Here is a 19,046-nt window from a genome sequence, read left to right as displayed (position 1 = left end):
ATGACAGCTCTGAAATGAAACTTCGTACAATCTCTAATGATGAAAGGAGTGATTGATTCAATCAAACTTATGAAATATATGAGAGCAATAGCAACACATCAAGAACTCTGATGCAGCTGCCACCTGTCCCTGCTGCAGCAACCTCATAAAGTGGACAGAGTGGCTGATGATTTCCCACCTGAGACACAGCCAGCAGCCCAACCCCAGGGACTCTGTCCAGACAAGTGCAGACAAAAGGAACTGGGAAGCCCAGCTCTGCAAAACAAAACTAGCAGCCTAGTGAACAAGAGATAACACTCAAAGACGACAAGAGAGTGGCCTCTCCATCCAGGACATCCCCAAAGATGGCTTACACACAGCATGGTTACCAATTCTACATACTCCGAGCAGGGGCTTCTCCGAGCAGGATGCCTTTAGGAAAAGGAGGCAGCCACACAAGAGAGGACGCACATGAGAGGCCAGGAGGGCAGGTGGCACCTGTGCCTGAGCAGGCCACTTCAGGGGAGCCAGTGAAGGTTTGGGGTGGGGCTGGGAAACATGCACTCCTGTCGAGTTCCCAGGTAAGGCATGCAGCTGGCTCATGCTGAATTGGCTATTGCTCAAGGCAGCAGGAGGTGTTCCAGAATGGCCTGGCTGGACAGACTATGGACTCGGATTTGACCTCTTTGGACTCCAAAAATCTACATAAACTACTCTGCTCAGAAGTCCTCTACCCTGGCTCACATAAGAATCATGGAGGGAGCCCTGGAAGGGCAGATGCCCAGGCTGACCCCAACCAGTTATGCCAGAATGTTCATGGGGATGCAGACCCCCCGGGAATTGTCAAGGCCTCCGGATGATCTGGGGTTCAGCTCAACTGCAGGGCCCTGCACGTCCCTGAAGACTGTGAACACTAGGTCCTCAGCACCCCCTCCTGGACTCCACAGCCTTCCAGCAGACATAGGGAGCTTTCTCCACGGGGTAGATCCATCCATAGATGAAGAGAGCATAGGAAGTGTGTGTTTGTGTTGGTACCTGAAAATGTTACCACCCACTTCACTGCAGTTTTGGAGAGCAGCTTCTTTCCTTGGGGCCACAGAGAGGCAGTGAAAACTGTAGACAGGAGACAAACTGATTGCTATTCTCTGCCTATCTCCAAGGCCACCCATGTAGGGACGGTCTCCCATGGGGCCTATCCTATAAGGAATCTTGTCATGTTCCCATTGATATTGGGAGGCCATGGTTTGAACTCTGCAAGGAGATTGCATCTCTTGGCTAAAGAGAGGCTGTTTTTCCCAGATCTCTCCCCACTTATCTGTGGTATTTCTATGATTGACAAACAGAGAAAAATATATTTATTTAGGGATTATCTATATTGAAAACTAGACATGGGATTTTTTTCTCTGTCAACATTGTGGTAATATCAGCTATTTGAACAAAAGGAGAGGTATTTTTCCATTCAATCCTGAATGCTGAGAATTCTCCAGTTTATATTCAGAAAGACATTTGGTTTTATTGATTGTGTTAGTTGAATAAGTTTGAATTCCTATACACAGACAAGAAGAAGGCTGATTTTTCTCTTTATTGTAAAGGTTATTAGGAGGAAACCAGTTATAGAAGTTGTTTGTCTTTAGACGATTCTATAGAATCAGAACCACTCAGATTTTGTTCCAGAAGTTTAGTTAAAAACCAAATTCTTCAACAGTCTCAAATACTATGATGTCTCTTCTGGGGATGCTAATTTTATTTTTAATACTTTGCTGTTCTAAGGAGTGCTTTGTTATCAATGGAGAATTGTACATTTCCCTGCTTTTAATTGGGGAGAAATTTTTAAATTGCACTCACAGTCTGAGAATTAATAGGCCCCATTTAGAATGTCTGTAACCTGGAGTCTTGCTCTGATGGTAACCTTTCCTTGGCATACTTTCCCAGCATCCTTTGCTATAACGGTGACCTCTTATTGGCACACTTTCCTTTGCAGCATCCTTTGTTCTAACAGTAACCTCTACTGGCACACTTTCCACCATCTTCAAATCTGAAAAAGAGGTATTAAAAGACAGCGACTTTGCTGTATTTCTCCTTGGTTTTTGGTCTTTCTTCTCATCTCAGATTTAAGAGAATGAGCCACAGCCCTAGGTCAATACTCAAAACCATTAGTGTTATTCTTTCAAGGAAAAGCTCAGGCATCACAAACCTCTCCTGGATTTTGCAGACATTCTGTATATCGTCAGGGAAAAGCAAGGAAAAGATAGAAGAACCACATTTGGCATGTCAGAGCATAGTGGTAGAAATACAGGTGGAGGCATGAACATTATTGCCAAATGGAGGGGTCCCTAAACATCAGTAATAAGTACCTGTGCTTCTTTCCGAAATGTCCTTTCCCTTGAAACCTTTTGACATTCGCTCTTTGATCGGAGCCTGCATGTCCAAGGACAGCCCTTCCCTTACTTTCTGAGAGAATGATGTGACTTATAAAAATGACCACAATATTTTTAAATGAAGTTATGCAAATCTGATAGACTAAAGTAAATGTTTCATAAAACCAATGACTGTTTAAATTGTAGGACTAAATTGTTTGTATATAAATATTACCTTTTATATTCCATTGGAGTTTTATGTAGATGAACACATTACTTTAATGACCTGCATTTACAGAGGGAGAGTGTAAGAGTTGCTCCCTGAAATTCTCGCCAGCCAGATGGCTGCCTTTTCTTGCATGAGATTAAAAGATGTTTCTCATTCACCGCGATGCTTCTGAGGCAAATTAATATCGCCAGCTAAATTGCTTGTGTTTTTGGAATAAAATTTAAAGAGAACTTTTTAAAGCAATTGGTGTCACAGGTTCTCAGAGCAGATTGCTCTCCAGGTAGAGAGACATTCGGTAATTAATGGAAAGAATTCTGTGTTAATTGACTGCTTCGGGAAGGGAAATATAATGACTCCTTATTAATCATGAAAAGAGATGTACGGCATGGAGGCCCCACAATAATTGCTGGAACAGTGGAGAAATGTTAATTAATGAAGAGAACAATGATGTAAGAAATTAGCTGCATAATGCTTGCCACCGATGGAGGTTGGATTTTAAACACATTATTTAGAGTGAAAACCACAAAATTGTTGCCTCCAATAATAGATACAAGAAAACTCTTTCCACCAGAATTCAAGGGGGAAAATCCTTCCGGTGTTCCTGGCATCCTTGCTTGAAGAAGCTCCGTTTGCATGGAGCTATATTTATTTCAAAGAAAATGGCCTTGTCTTTTTCTCTCTGATCTGGACTTCTAAAATCACAATCATCCCTAGACCAAAACAAGGTCATTGATTAATGTCATTTAATTTCAACACAGTAGGTCATTCTGACTGCTAAGGACAAAGGGAGGGGAAGACAGTATTTTTCCCTAAACTGAAATAAACGAATTGAATTTCTGATATTTCCCAGCTAATATAAAGAAAAATTCAGATTCACTTTGGGGACAGAGTGTCTTTTTTAAAGAATCTAATTTTAAGTCCCCAAGAGAACATATAGCTTCTTCTATGTCTAACGGCTCATTTTCTAGAGAAGGAAGCTGAGTTTATTAACATGCAGAGGCGCTGCTAGCTCAGTCCCACTGCGTTGAAGCCGCTTAGAATCATTAGTGGCCACAGGCCAAGGCCAGCCTGATGGCTCTACCGTGTCTGGGCAGCTCCCAGGCGGGCCCTTCCAGCATCTGTATGATGGGAAGAGTGACACCTCGAGGACCAGTTTGCTGAAGGGCAGAAAGAAGCCCACACTGTACAATAGGCTGTTCCCTCAGTGCCCTGGGTGGGCTGAGGGCAGCTGTCCCTGTGCCCTCCGGCAGGTGAGAGAATTCCACTAGCTCCACCCTTGCTTTTCATTCCAGGTGGAACGTCCTGGGACTACAAGGAGCTCTCCTCTGTCACTTCATCGAGCCTGTGTACCTCCACAGCATCATCGTGGGAAGCCTGCATCACACAGGCCACCTCTCTCGGGTCATGAGCCACAGGATGGAGGACATTGGGCAGCTGCCCACGTCATACCGACACAACCGGCCTCTTCTCAGTGGTAAGTGAACACCATCGGGGGATCCACACTCTCTTCCCTATCAATGGGCCAGCTGCAGACAGCCCCCAACGGTACCACTGCCAAGTGGGAGCCAACTGTATTAATTTTGATGAGTAACTATTGAAGATAATAAGCAAAATTTCAATGATCTAAAGACTTAAAAAAGAAAAGGAGGCAAAATAGTATGGCTCTCTGAATATAGAAATAGGCAGCATTTTAGCCAAATTCATAATGGGACCCAGCATATCTCAGGTCACTGTGACATTTTCACTGCAGTGTATAAAGGAGCCAGTAAACCTAGACCCCACTAATGACCTGCCTGCCTAAGAGGCCCCAGCACCCGCATGGAGAAGGAAGGTGGCAGCCATATCCCAGAGCCAGAAGTAGGTCTGCAGGACTCAGGGTCACTGTGCTTTAAGGGGCAGGATGGAGTAGGCAGCAAGGTGACTCAGTGAGCTCTGAGCCAGGCCACACGCCTACCTATCTCCCACAGAGCACAGGCATCCTTAGAGATCCCTGGCACTTCAGCCTGCTTGGCATACAGCTGGCCACAAGGGTCATGGGTCACACAGCCATGAAAACATTGGGGAACCTGTCAAGTTCTGTGTGCACTCAAAAGAAGCCAGTAGGAAGTCTCAGTAGGAAGGTGACATTTACCCACTGTGCCCACTGGTCTTCCACATTAAGCAAACGTCCCGGTTTGTGGAACTGACTAGAAACAAATGGAAGGAATGTGTGGATTTTAATAATGCTCTGTAAGCCTCATTGTGGGGACTTGGAGGAAAACACTAGGCCCCTGAGTCAGCCCCCTGGCTGAGGAGGAGAGCTCTCTTTGGAAACTGCTGGTGGCAAAATCAGACAAACACACTGAGGAAGAGGCAGAGATACCTTTACCCAAGAGAGGCACAGCCTCTGCTCCAAGATCCTAGAGACCAACACCCCTGAGCTTTGCTGCTTTAGTTTAAGACTAGATCACCAGAAAGAGAAAACATAACATAAAAAAGCTAATTTTAGTGTTGGAGATGGAGTACTTGGGCCTAAGATTTATTCCCAAGGTTCCAAAATTTTTCTACATTACAAAACCAGAGGCAAAGTAGGGCCTCTTGGGAGAAGTGGTGGGATTTAAAAGAAATAATTCATGCACAACACATAACTACGCTAGGCAGATACTTAAGAAAAGATGTCTTCTATCACAAAAGTGAATCCATTTCTTCATTTTTTCTACAATCTCGACCATTCAAAGACTGAACACCTTCTATGTATTTTTGTGGGAGATAAGATCACAGACTTTGAAGTTAAAATACAGAGGCAGAAGAGGAAAGGTTTCACCTCTATACATCCCTAAGAGATCATTGTACCTTCATGCATTAAAATTTTTAAATTTATGAGACCCTATTCCTAATAGTCTGAAATCCCACCACTTTTTGTTAGCAGTGGAGAGACTTTCGTGGCATTGGATTCAAAACCAACTCATGTTGGGACTGGTTTCCCCTGTTGTCACATCCACAAGATCTCCCAGAGTCTTGTGAATATCCAGTGAAGGAGAACTTGTAGTGAAAATTAGCGAACTTCAGCAAGCTATTTGAAAGAGGTGGCTGTATTTGATACAGAAATGTTAAATAGATGTTAACTCATTAAGGCTTTACCTTTCTTTACTATGACATGGAGCTGAGCTATTGTGGAAGGGGTGATTCCTTTACCACCATCCTAGGGATTAGTTAATATTAATAAAGCAAGATGGTGCCTCCATGCTAGGGGGATCTTACCTTCAGGGCACCTGCTCTGCTGCTGTTTGTTGTTTGTCCCCGTCCCTACTTCTGCCCTCAGCTGATCACCTATCTCCTTCAACCTCCACAGAGGTGTTGTTGGGTCTTAGTCACTAAGTGGTCTCTGATGTGCCTGGTGGGCAGAGTCTCAGTTCACCTCACAGGTCCAAGCTAGAAAACTCTGCATTTTGATCCAACTGATAGTTGTGTCCAGGGCTGCAGAGTTCCATGACAAAATCATAACAGCTTTTGGGCAAGGAACAGCCTATGGGTAGTTAGTTTCCTTGGAGCTGAGAGGAGGTGAACATTGAGAGGGGCCTGATCTGAATGGGGCAATTATTATAAAGTTCTGAAGTCTCTTTCTAAAGATGGCTTGTATCGTTTAGAGAAGGGAGTTCTTGAATAGGTATGGCCTTGTAATATACCAAGTTCATGACATATATCTTCTCATTTGATCCTCATTCCAACCAACATCAAATGGTATTACCTACATTTTTCATATGTCAAAAGAAATTCAGAAAATTCAATAACTTGCTGAAGATGCTCTATCAACAGGGAGCAAGACTTGAATTCAAACCTGATTGATTATAAATCCTAAATTATTTCAATGCACCACACTGCATTCCATGGCAAAATAGTATAATTTCTTAGATATCTATTTTTTTAAATTTTTTTTTAGTTGTAGATGAACACAATACCTTTATTTATTTTTATGTGGTGCTGAGGATGGAACCCAGATCGAACCTCACACATGTGAGGTAAGCGCTCTACCACTAAGCCACAACCCCAGCCCCAGATGTCTATTATTTTTTTAATCACATAAAAATTAACAGTGCAAAGCAAGACTAGCTGAAGAGGTGGCAACGTGTAACTAATGGCAAATTGGTGTGGGATAGGCCAGCCATCCCACTGAAGCTTGTTGAGCCTTCTTCTCTGCCCACGGTTCTCATGATCTCTGAGATAATACAAAGGACCCGCCTGTTGCAAGCAAGGAACTGAACGATTTGCCTCCAACTCTGACTCTGTAGAGTCTAAACAGTCAATAATTTCAGCAATTCTGATAAAATATTACTTTGGGCTCAGCTTCATCCTCTTATTTGCTTTCCTTTTTCCTTTCTTTCTTTCTGCCATCTTTTCTTGAAATCAACTTCTTACTGTGGTTGAATGCCCAAGGCATCTCTGAACAAGACCCAGCATGGCTGGTTTGAAACTAGATGAAAACATTCTTATATTGGGTGCCCCCCACAAATGTAATGTAGTTCTTAGATTGATTTCCAAGTTAAATTTGAGTTTGCATCTATTTGGATGAGTTACGAGTTCTTTTTTCATGATTTTGGCTATTTGGGTTGTCCACATTCTTCTGTGTTTATTTACTAATAAAGAATTATCTAAATTTCATAAGAACAAGGAAATCAAAAATACAAATACAACCATTGTTATCAGGCCACTGTCAAGGAAGTAGCTTCTATGCCTCCTTTGGGTACCAGCACATTACTTTCTGGGCATCCAGCCTCCATGATACGCTCTTTTTAAATGATATATTCATCCAGGAACATATCGACATAAATAAAATGGGAATTATCTTTTTTCTTTAAGTGTGAAATCATTGCATTTTTAAAAGACAACGAAGAGAAATATAGAGTCGCCTGACATGGTTGGGTGGTGTGACATACAGCAAAGCTTCTGAGACTCCTTTTTTACCCTCTCATCCAGGTGACATCTGCCCCATCACAGCCAGGCCATTCTGACTAAATGCTTCAGTCTGTGCTTAGGTGTTTATCTAGAACATGATTTTCACTATTATAGAAACGCGAATGAGCCTAAACCTTGGTATCTAACCTGCACCCAACCCCCAAACAGTGACTGCATTGGTCTTGATGGATATTTAAAAACCAATCATGCAAATTTTGAAAGGAAATCATCAGAATGTCTTGCAAAAAAAGGAGAGATCTTGCGTAAGGACAATAATAAAAAGCACACTCAAACAAGCCAATGAAATTTGCTCGATGCTTCCTCAAGGTCAGTTTGCAGAATTGCTGAGAAGATGAAGCTCATGTATTAGTGGAATGAAGGCCTGCAATTTAGATATGGCTTACTCAGTTTTGGGTTAGAAAGAAGCAGCCAAGCTGAAAAAGAACCCCTTATTGACACAGTCATAAGGTGCATATTAATATTCTTGCAAGATATACTTGAGGACTTCTGCACACTCCCGGCTAATCTATGGCAAACTTCAGGATCAGAAGCCCATAGGAAAGCTGTCATGACCCAGAATTCCTCAGCAGAAGGTGCACTGTCACTCAAGAGCAGATACTCAAAAGGAAGTTGCCATTGATCTTTCTCATGAACTCAGTAAAGTGAAAATAAAATGATAAGTATAATAATTAATAAAAAAATCTGGACTTGAATACTCATCTTTTTAGAAAAAATATGACATAAAACTAGTTGAATTTGACACCTTGCTCTACCAAGCTCAGGATATATGCTTTTGTGAACTCTTAAACTCAAGTCTAAATTTTACTTTTCTTCATTAAGAAAAAATAAATCACAAATAGGGGGGATAGGAAGGGCAGCAGAATAGAATAGATATTATGATTGATGTATGTACATTCCATGTAGGTATTATATGTCAAAATACATTCTGCTGTCATGTATGACTAAAAAAATATAAATAAATCATATGGTAAAAATAAATAAATAAAATAAAATAAAGGTCTATCAACAACTTAAATAAATAGATAAATTGCTAAAAAAAGAAAAAAATAAATCACAACAAAGAGAAAAATCTGGGTAGGATGGATAAATTCTTTGTTCAAGTCAATGGCTTATTTAACTGATACGTTTTTCAATCCTGAACTTTCTTTTTTCACAAAAAAGATAAACCTGTGATGATTTTTTAAGTATGCAAAAAGATCTTGACAATGAACTTAAAACTTGAGAGAGAGGTCCAGAAAATTGATTGCTAGAACCATGAGTTATTAAAGACTCTTGGCCTATGTTCATGTGATGGACATTACAATATTGGTGATAAAATAGATCATCAGCCTTATTTCTTCATAATGCACATTTTCCTGAAATAATAAAACTGGATAGTTGGCATGTCTATCAGAAGATCCTTCAGACATTCATGTTGCATAGCAACTTAATTAATCAGAAGTATGTTACTTATAAAAATGTTCACCAACTATAACCTGAAAAATTTTACCCAATACCATCCTATTTTTCACATTCTAGATACCTCTCTGATGCTACTTACATTCATATCTTTGTGTGAGTTCAGATTTTTAAAATATTATCACACTAAATTGAAGAATCTTATATAAATGTCAGGCCTCTTTTAATTCAGGAGAAATTTCTAAAATTAATGATCAATAGTATTTTGCAAAATAACTCACTGAGGTGATAGCAAATAGGTTTTTTTTCCAGATGGTAGGTAATTTGTAATGCTATTTTTACATTCCAACAAATATAGATAGATGATGGATAAGCAACAAGTTTTTCATAAAAGCTTTGTATAAAATGCGTGATCTTTAAAAGAATATTTGAGCATGCTGTTTTGTCCTATTTTAACTGATTGAGGAAAATACTTCAGTTATTGATACATTTAATTCATCCAACATCAACAACTTATCAACATAATCCAGGCATCCTTTTAGTCATTCAACAAATACATATTGATTACTTACAATGTTCCAGGCACAATCCTACACTGGAAATCAAGAAGTGAATGAAATGATCAGAAATCCAAACTGGGTAATGGCATCTCAGTATGGAAGACAAACAAACAAGAGGCAAAATGTAAGTGTATTGTAGAAAAAAAATAAAGCAAAAAGAGGCAACTAGGAAATTGGAGCTTAGTTCCAAAGAAAACTTCTAGAATGCAACATGGCAGCGCAAAAAAAGAAAGTATATTAGGGTTCTCTAGAGAAACAGAACTAATGGAGTATAGATGATAGATAGACAATAGATAGATAGAGAAGATACTTTAAGGATTTGGCTCATAAAACTCTAGGGATTGGCAAGGCTAAGATGCACAGGGCAGGCCAGCAGGCTGGAATCGCATTTGAAGTGGGATCTGCAGCATGAAGCCATCTGAATGCAGAATTTCTTTTTCCTCAGGAGACCTCAATCTCTGCTCTTAAGACCTTCAACTGATTGGCTAAGGCCCACCCATATTGTGGAGGGCAATTTGCTTTACTCAGTGTCTAAGGAATTCAATGTTCATCACCTCTAAAAGCATCTTTACAGCAACCTTTAGACTGGTAGTTTTCTAAGCAACTGGACTCCACAGCCTAGCCAGGTTGACACACACAATTAACCATACAGAGGGAAACACACAAAAGAGAGGTGAACAGCAGAGTGAGAAAACCGGATACACAGGTAATAGGATTTCCAGAAGGAAAGAGAAAGGATGAAGCTGAATCGAGGTTTAGAGAAATCATGGCAAGGAACTGTCCACAACAAATGAAGAACAGGAAACTGCAGATCTAGATGCACTCCTACCCCAAGAGGAAGACTTTAAATCCTCATCTCAGCAGTAATAATTGCCTAAAGAAAACAATCAAAAAAAAGAAAATCTCAAAAGTAGTCAGGAAAAAAAAAGGCATTTTACCTTCAAAGGAGCTATATCAGACTGATAGCTGATTCTTGGAAAACCAAAAAAAGGGGGGAAAAAGGAAATGCCATCTTTAAAAGTGTTACTAGAAAATCAACCTCAATTTAAAATCTTGTTTCTAGTAAGAGTACTCTTCAAAAATAAGGGGGCAAAATAACATCGCCAGGAAGACAAAAATTGAGAGACTCCAACTCCACCTCCTTGCTACTTGAGCATAAGAAAAATGACCTCGAATAGATAATGCAGAATAAAAAGCAAGGAAAATCGTTCACATTTTCATTTGGTCTGAAACTTGGCTTATGATTATATCTCAGATACTTCAGTGGCAAGAAAAAAACAAATTCAAACCACAAGTGACCATATTCTGATGAAGCTCCTTTGTTCCACATCTTTTGAAATAATTACAGTCCTTACAGGGACCAAGAATGTTATCATCCACATAAAAATAAATGAAATAAAAGTATTGTGTCCAACTAAAAAAAAAAGAGTTAACACTAATTATATATATTATCTAGTATTCTTTTTAGAGCCCTGGAAAATGCTTAAACATAGCCAAAACTCAATAAATGAAATCAAATTACTCACCAAAAAAAAAAAAAATTTAAATGCAAACTTTTTCTCCTGCCATGAATTTTCACATCTTTTGATGTGGGCCTAGGCACTTCAAACTACATGGAATTAAAACCGTAGTCCTTTAGCCTCATGAATAAGGTCACAATTCCACTGGCTCTAGAAACACCGTACCTGAAGATCAGCAGAGCCAAAAGCTCTCCTGAGAGGAGAAGATGCCCAGCCTCACCAGCCCAGTGACACTCACTGTCCCACACAGCCTTCATGGGGTGCAGCCAGCATGGTGACTTGTGATACACACCCTTCAATCACATGCCTTTGGCCATTCGGTTATCATTAATTAGTGGATGAAGGCAGCAAGCGAGAGACTGTAAAAGACTGTTTCTTCAAATACCCAGAAACCTTGTCAAGACCCTCTCACCACAGACAGGATCCACCCGAAGTCCTAACTCTGCAGCACATTTCATATATTTTCCATTGAATACGCTCTATTAAGACAAGACAGTAACTATAAAATTACTGGCAATTATGATGATGTTCGTGTTAATGATAATGAATAAAATTAATTAATACAGGTTAGTACTTGGTTACCCCAAATCCATACATTTATGATAAGTTTACTAATTCTGCTTCCGTTACATGTGTGTGGAGGGAGAGAGAGGGTGAGCACCCCCAGGGTATCTGACAGCATATAAAATTCAGGAGGTCCCTTCTATTCCTGCAACTTTATGATTCCACACATGCCTGGAAGCATGCTAGTCCATTCATTTCACAAAATTAAATGTAATGCTACTTTGTATTATAGACTTGCCTCGCTTCATGTAAAAATTACATCCCTGAAATGTCTTGTGTAAATTTAATTTTGGAAAAGTGAATTACATTTTAAATATAGTAGGCTCGCTTGCTATTTAAAGACACGCTGTAATGTCTCACTTATATAATGCCTTTTTCGGCTAAAGGTAAATAAGGATTTTTTAAGTAAGGCCTCTTTATATTGCTATGTGAGCCATACTAAATTCATTTTCATGGATCAATTGTGGACTCATTCTTTTTGCTCTTAAATAATGGCCAGAGTAACAGCAGTGGTCACAGTGACAGCAGTAATAATTTAAGAGCAGCTGGCGGGAGGAGAAGGAAGAGTGGCATGTTGTGAACTGATCCCAGGTCATTCTGCCAGGAAGTCATAGACATGATACTTGACCTTGGTCTATTTCCAGAGCCCAGCCTATTTACATGATTGTGTCACTAAAATGACAGGGCACTCAACCTCATTGGGCCCATCTCCCTCCATTAGTGAACCTCACAGGATCTCTGTGTCCAAGGCTAGTAGCGACCAGGTTATTCTCAAACAGATCTACCTTGAAATAAGATATCACTCCAGAAAAAAAATCATAAAGGACAACTAACCCATAAGTTGTGGGACATATTTACAAATCAATGAGTGTCAACATACCTCTAGGTTAGGTATCAGGTTGAGCCAACTTCCTTTAGCACGTTTCCTTTTTTTTTTAATTTATTTTTTTTTTTATTGGTTGTTCAAAACATTACAAAGCTCATGATATGAGAGCGAAGATGGGAGGGGAGGGGAGGGTGGATAGTAGGGGATAGGAAAAGTAGCAGAATAGCACGTTTCCTTTAGAGACTATTCTGATAGAGAAACTGATTAGGAGGGAGGAGTTATTTCCAAGACGGTTTGGAAGGAATTACTAAAGGAAAAACAGTGCTAGATCCTGTTCCTCCCCCAGGTGACACAGGTTTTCGGGAACACCTTTCTTTCTTCCCCCTTTCTTGCCCTTTCTACACAAGCATCTAAGTGCAGGATCCTGCTGGATGGAGGGAGCCACAGCCTTCAGCATTCAGACAGAAGCATTGCTGCAGGCTCTGTGCCTCCCTTGTTCTGCTCAAGAACATCCCCAGAACTCTCCTCTGCCCAGACCACCAACCACAAGAAGAGGGAGTCTGGCTGGAAGCAGTCTGAGAGATAGCTGCTTTCTCCCAGCAAACCTGTCACTCTGCCAGAAAACAGGGCCCAGAGGGCAGGACTCCTCCTTCAGGAAGAGTTTGCACTTGGTCCATAGACCGAGTTCCCATTTCAGAGTTAGTACTTGTTCTAGGCTGAATAGTGGCCCCCAGAGATACCAAGTCCTAATCCCTGGGACCCATAAATTGCCTCATTTGGAAAAAGGGTCCCTGCAGGTGTGATTAAATTAAGGTTCATGAGATGGGGAGATGTGAACTATCTCAGTGGGGTCCTACATGTGGTTTCATATAAGAAAATCCAGGGAGAGGCCAGGCAAAGGCAGAAGCTAAGATTGGAGTGATGTGGCCATAAGCCAAGGAATGGCTGTAGCCACCAAAAGCTGGAAAAGTCAAGAAGGGGTCGCCCCCAAAGCCTCCAGAGAGAGGAGCAGGGTCCTGCTGACACCTGGACTGCAGACTCAAGATCTTCAGAACTGCAGGAGGGTAAAGCTCTGACATTTTAAGCCACCACATTTATAGCGATTTGTTTAACAGCAACCAAGGAAGCCGAATACAGTGCTACATAGTTAAAGTATAATTTTCCCTACAGATGGAAACCAAATTAAAATATGCAGTATTGTTCTTGTGATACAAAGCAATTCATTAATGACAAAATTTACTAAAGGCAAATTTTCCAGGGCTCCTATTGAGTTAGTTTTATTTTGATTTGGTTTAATTTCTGGATGTCAGGGAACAAGTGCCCAGAACCTTATTTAGGGCGATCTGCAGAGAGGAACAGGATGCCCCAGCATGGGTGTGTAATGAAGTCCACAGACTTAAGCCAACACCATTTATCACATGGCGGTGTCTGAGTGTTGGTCTGTCATGGGTTCACGATGAGGACACTCTTTTCTTTTTGGCACAGTGCTCAGGTTTTCTGGGCTCAGGCCACAAAAGCATTCCCCTAAAATCTAAACCAGGACTCGGGTGCACCAGGTCAGCTGTCACACTCTGACCCATTGCTGTCTTTCACTGGAGGGAGACGGCTGAAGAACCTTCGTGCTGTGAATGGGGACAGGAGGTGCTGTTATACTTTCTGAGCGCATTAGATTTCCAGGTTTGTGCTAATGTGTTGTCTTGAGGAACATGTGGAGCAGGTCTTAGGTACACCTGGGACTGTCATTTACGGTGTCCTAGGGACTCCAGTTTAGTCTTCAATCATTTCATGTCTGATGTCTACTTCAGGAAGTATAGGCCAGGAATTTACACTCTTCTTTCCTTTTCAAAGTGCCTAACCATAGAGAGAAAGGAAAAAAAAAACAACGATTAAACACATAAATACAAACCAGACTTTCATTTCTAGATTTGAGCAAACATGTCCAGTACCATCTAAAATATCACGATTCAACACTGAGTTAGACAGTCTGGGCGCTAAGTTTCAAAATCCCGATACTCCTTGGCCTAAAAAGGCTCAATAAATACAATGTGAGAAAACGGACAAATGAGCTCTTGAAAACACTCCATGGAGGATCCTGTGTGTACATGTTGACAGGCAGGAATTACGAAACAGCACCCAGGGAGTCGACGTAAAATGATAAAATCAATATAGAAATAGTGAGGTCATTCCTATATGTGAAAAAGTTTCCTTTGAAACCAAGAATGTCCTCCAGGAGGAAACAAACAAGTAAAATAGGGGCCACCTATGAATCCTGTTAATATATATCCAGAAGATCAGCTCAGCTGAGGAATTATATATGTTGATGTGATACAAGATCAAGGGGAAAAAAAGGAGAGAATCATCCTGAAACAGGAAAGTGGGGAAAAAAATCAAAGTAGCACAGGTTGGCACAAGGCATTCATGACAGGTAGGAAAAGGTAGCCACCCCAGAGCTTTCACACCTGTTTCCAGGAGGACTCATCCCTCTGGAGTAAAGAAGTAGCCTGGTGGTGGTCAATGTTTGGGCAATACAACTACTGTCCCTGGCTCCATCACAGTGACCAGGAGATTTGTATCTGTGCAGGGTTTGCCTGCAGAAAGAGAACATAACATCAGACTGACATGAATGTTCTGTGAGGTAACTGTATGTTCCCTTGTACGTTGGTAAATTTACATATTAGATTCAAGTGAGTCTGGCATAGTGGCTTCATCTCCTTGGGTATAATCGGCAGCCATCGTTAATTACAGTGATGTCAAAAATTGTACTGCTGGCATGAATATTTAGTAAACATTCCAAGTGCTTTATCTTTATGGTGGATTTATTTTTAAAGGCGGATGGCGAGATTGTCATTCTTCCAGGTTGCTTTGGAAAGTCTTTTTTGTTGTTGTTGTTGTTGCAAACAAAGGACAGAAGGGAGATAATCCTTAAACTAGAGGCTCAAAGTATAAGTAGACAATTAGGTCTCCTACAGAGGTAGTAAGGCCATATGTTGAACCAACACATATGAAAACAAAAATGTTTAACAGAAAAGACATCCTGGCCTTTGGTCAATGAGTTCTCCATTCCCCAAAATAATTAGGTGTATCTAAGTGAATGGGGTTATTACCTAATTGTTCCAGGGAATGGAGTAACTAACTGGGAACATTTTTTGATCTGTGTGACTTTGAAAGCACTAAACAAACTAGAGTTGACCTTTAAATCTTCCTCCGGATGGAAATAACAATACCCATAACACTTAATGCCTTAAAAGTGCTCTTATCTGACCTGTTTGATCTTCACATCACCTTGTGAAACAAAGTTACCCTGTCAGAAAGCAAAGGAAGGAAAAAGAACAGCGTGTACCAGGGTCCCAGAGAGAAGATGGGCCTGGACTCAAGTCTCCAGATTCCTGAGGCACAAGCCTTGTCTGCAAGTGGAATCCCAGGGGCCCATCAGCCACACTTTCCCTTGCAGCACGGCCTGTGTTCCTTCCTTTCTTCCCCTTTGTCCCCCCCATGTGGAGCAGAGCGCATGCAAAGTTGACATGAGCACCCTCGTGGCTGCCTTCCCAGTGCTATCTGGGCCCCTGTGAGGCTGGCAGCCAAGGATGTTGGGAGCAGAGCCCAGTGAGGCTGCAGCTGGGCCCTCTCCAAGGCAGGTGTCTGTGCGCTGAGAGCCAGCAACACTTTGACAGCACAGAGAAGAGGGCAGGAGGCGACGCGCCCTGCCAGGAGCCGGGCATGTCCCATGTTGACATCAGGCACTCCAGGGTTTCCTCAGGGCAGAGTTTAGCACCTTGGAGAAAACCGAGCTCTGAGCCTCAGTGGTCAGCCCTGACCATTGTAGAGACTAGAGGGATAGGAGGGGAGGGGAGGGGAGGGGAGGAGGAGGACAAGGAGGCGGCCATGCTGCTGAGCCTGGCTGCATAAATCTGGGGCAATGACCGTCTCTCTTGGTACCCAGTCATCCCTGACCTCAGCAGCTGCCTCCTCCTGCCAAGGTGGTCCCTGCCCAGTAGGACAGCCCATGGCTGCCAATGGGCCAGATTGCCCCCTCTGCCCAGCTCTCAGGGGTGGGCAGCTTCCACAAAGAATCACTTCTAGGAAAAAGCTGACACAAATAGAATTAGCCTAAACACCCAACACTGGCCATGCATGACCAGAGGAAGGTCATAGGGTGACTTTCAGTGTGAAGTCCAGGCTGTGTAAGTGGCAGACAGAAAACTCAGATGTCAGTGTACTCAGAGAGTGGGCCTCCATTCTATCTATCCAAGAAGCCCCTGGACCCGGGGTGAAGCTGGGGATGCAGAAGGATCCTGGGGTCTGTGGCTTTGCAGCTCCGAGTTGATGGGCTCTCCCCCAGAATTTAAATGAAGTCTGTGTCCACAAAGGCACTGTGTGCTGAGCTTCCACTCAGCACGGGGACAGTTCCAGCACGGGGAGTCTACTGCAGGACTTGACTGTGCTCAGCCAGCCAGTGCTTGGCGCCTGGACTGCTTTCCCAACACCTGGGCTTCTCCACCAACATCAGTGACACATGGCTGGGACTTCTGAGCAGCCATCCCAGTGGCCTAAACACAGTGTACCTGCCAAAAACTCCCATGCTTCTCTGCAGGCTCCCATCTCTCCAAGATGCAGGGACTGCACCTGAGAGGCTCTGCTGCATCCCTTTACTTCATGTGTCCTGCTGGAAAGTAGGACCCAAGGCACATGGAGACACGGGCAGGGCTGGAGCGTCAGGACTGACCTTCATAAGGTGAAACTGGACAAGAGGGCCGAGAGGTTCAGCTGGGCTGAGTTTAGGGAAAGTATCATGGAGACGCTGCAGGGGCCCTGGGTATGGTGAGAGATTCAAGAGGCACTGATAAGGGTCACATGACCAGGGTTTCTGGGTTACAAACCAAACATCCCAGAATTTTCTTGGAGTGAACAGAGACTAAATTCCTTCCCTACTTATTTTTATGGTTGGACCATGAGACTCAGCAGAGACTGGACCATATGGCACAGCCTCTAGAAATGATGAGGGTCAAATCTATTACGCATAGGGTTGCCACAAGGAAGTCCAGCACATGGAAACCATCTGGCCATGGTCATCTGGGGCACCTCGCCTCCAAACTACTGCAGCATGGGGACCTCCCCAAGGTCACAGGTTGGCAAACATAACCTTCAGGAGGGAAGAAGAAAGACAACATATGGGAAGGCAAAGCAGCACCACAATATTAGACGGGTTGGGATCCTCAGGATGGTGTCCCTGGACGAGGAGAGCCAGGCACATGCTCACCAGACACCTCGCCCAGCATCTCCAGGAAGTCCTGATCAGCAGGGGAGCACTGCAGGGTGGCTGGGCAGAAGTTGACACTGGGCTGAGGTTAGGAGCTGAGAAGTGTGGCTGGCCCCAGACTGCAAAGTGGGAGGGCTCTGCTTTCTCCCTCCACTCTGCTGTGGGAGGCTGCGACCACCAGGTTGGTGCACTCTGATTCAAAGTCACAGTGCACAGTCTGACAAGGGGAAATTCATCTAAAAACAAGGACTTCCCTGGAAAATCTGGATGCTTTGGGGCAGCACCAGTTTCATGGACGCATGACTCACCCCGGGAACCTGAGCTTAGTAGAACCTACTTTTGGATTCATATTCTGCTGTGGTCTTAAAACTCTTGATAACTTTCAGACAAGGGGACTTTCATGTTTATTTTTGCAGTGAGGCTTGCAAATTTTGTAGCTAGTGCTATTTCTAGATCACATTGTTTGATTACTTATCCCATACTCTTATATCTCTCTTATTTATATTAGTGCTTTTTTTTCTCATTAATTAAACTATAAGCCTAAGGATCTGCCTGGTATTGTTTACCACCTCAGTGTTTTACCTTGAAGAGGGCTGGGCATGCAGTGGGTGTCAAATAAACACACTTTCTTAACTTGTTTATACGCAGTTCTGTTTGTTCATTAATTCACTCAACAAACATTTAGAGAAGGGGAAAAAAACCTGGGCTGAGTTTTATTATTACTAAACTGCGCATAAAAATCCTTTAAATTGAAAGGTTAAAAACAGGGGCCAGCAGTGACTTTTGAGCATGAGACTGTCCTCAGGGCCGTGCTTGATTTCCACCCTCCAGTTGTACAAGTACCATCACCTCAACATGAACTGCCCTCGTTTTGAAGATGGAAAGCGGAATGACATGTGTGACTCTGCACTAGCTCAAGCACGAGTGTCACCGCCCAGGATGCGCTCTCGCGGGAGGCCAGTGCGGGGCCAGGGATGTTAATGCTTGCCTGCTTTCTGTCTCCCTCTTGACAGGAGTGAGTAATGCAGAGGCCCGGCAGCCAGGGAAGTCGCCCCACTTCAGTGTGAACTGGGTCGTGGGCAACGCAGACCTGGAGATTATTAATGCCACCACCGGCAGGAGGAGCTGCGGGGGCTCCTCCAGGCTCTGCAAGCACGTGTTCTCTGCCCGCTGGGCACGGCTGTATGGTAGGGTAGGTCACACCTGTCCTTTCTGGGGTAAAGCTAGCTGCAACAGGACTCAGGCTCGTGGCCAGGGACCATCATTTGGTCTGTGGTGAGGGTGACATAGGACGCAAAAACCAGCTCCCGTAGTGTTTCCTCCTCTCCACTGCCCAGGCCACACAAAGTGTCCCCCATAGACTTGACACTCCACCACCCAAGTGTGGTCCCCAGACTAGCAGC

The 19,046-nt window shown here is 42.9% G+C and overlaps 1 protein-coding gene across 4 annotated transcripts in view; it reads left to right on the top strand.

The window, feature by feature from the left end:
* Adarb2 (adenosine deaminase RNA specific B2 (inactive)) overlaps nt 1-19,046 on the top strand; it is a 476,030-nt gene that overhangs the window by 449,818 nt on the left and 7,166 nt on the right. For 3 of the 4 annotated variants that reach the window (XM_071619876.1, XM_071619878.1, XM_027948041.2), the window contains 2 exons: nt 3,858-4,039; nt 18,657-18,835. In XM_071619876.1, the coding sequence (XP_071475977.1) occupies nt 3,858-4,039; nt 18,657-18,835 (361 nt within the window). The remainder of the gene's footprint in view (nt 1-3,857; nt 4,040-18,656; nt 18,836-19,046) is intronic. The other variant, XM_071619877.1, reaches the window with a different exon arrangement.

Source organism: Marmota flaviventris, chromosome 12 (genome assembly GCF_047511675.1).
Source record: "Marmota flaviventris isolate mMarFla1 chromosome 12, mMarFla1.hap1, whole genome shotgun sequence".
Lineage (NCBI taxonomy): Eukaryota > Metazoa > Chordata > Mammalia > Rodentia > Sciuridae > Marmota > Marmota flaviventris.
Note: the sequence above shows the minus strand (reverse complement) of the source record. Positions and strands in the feature narration are given on the sequence as shown.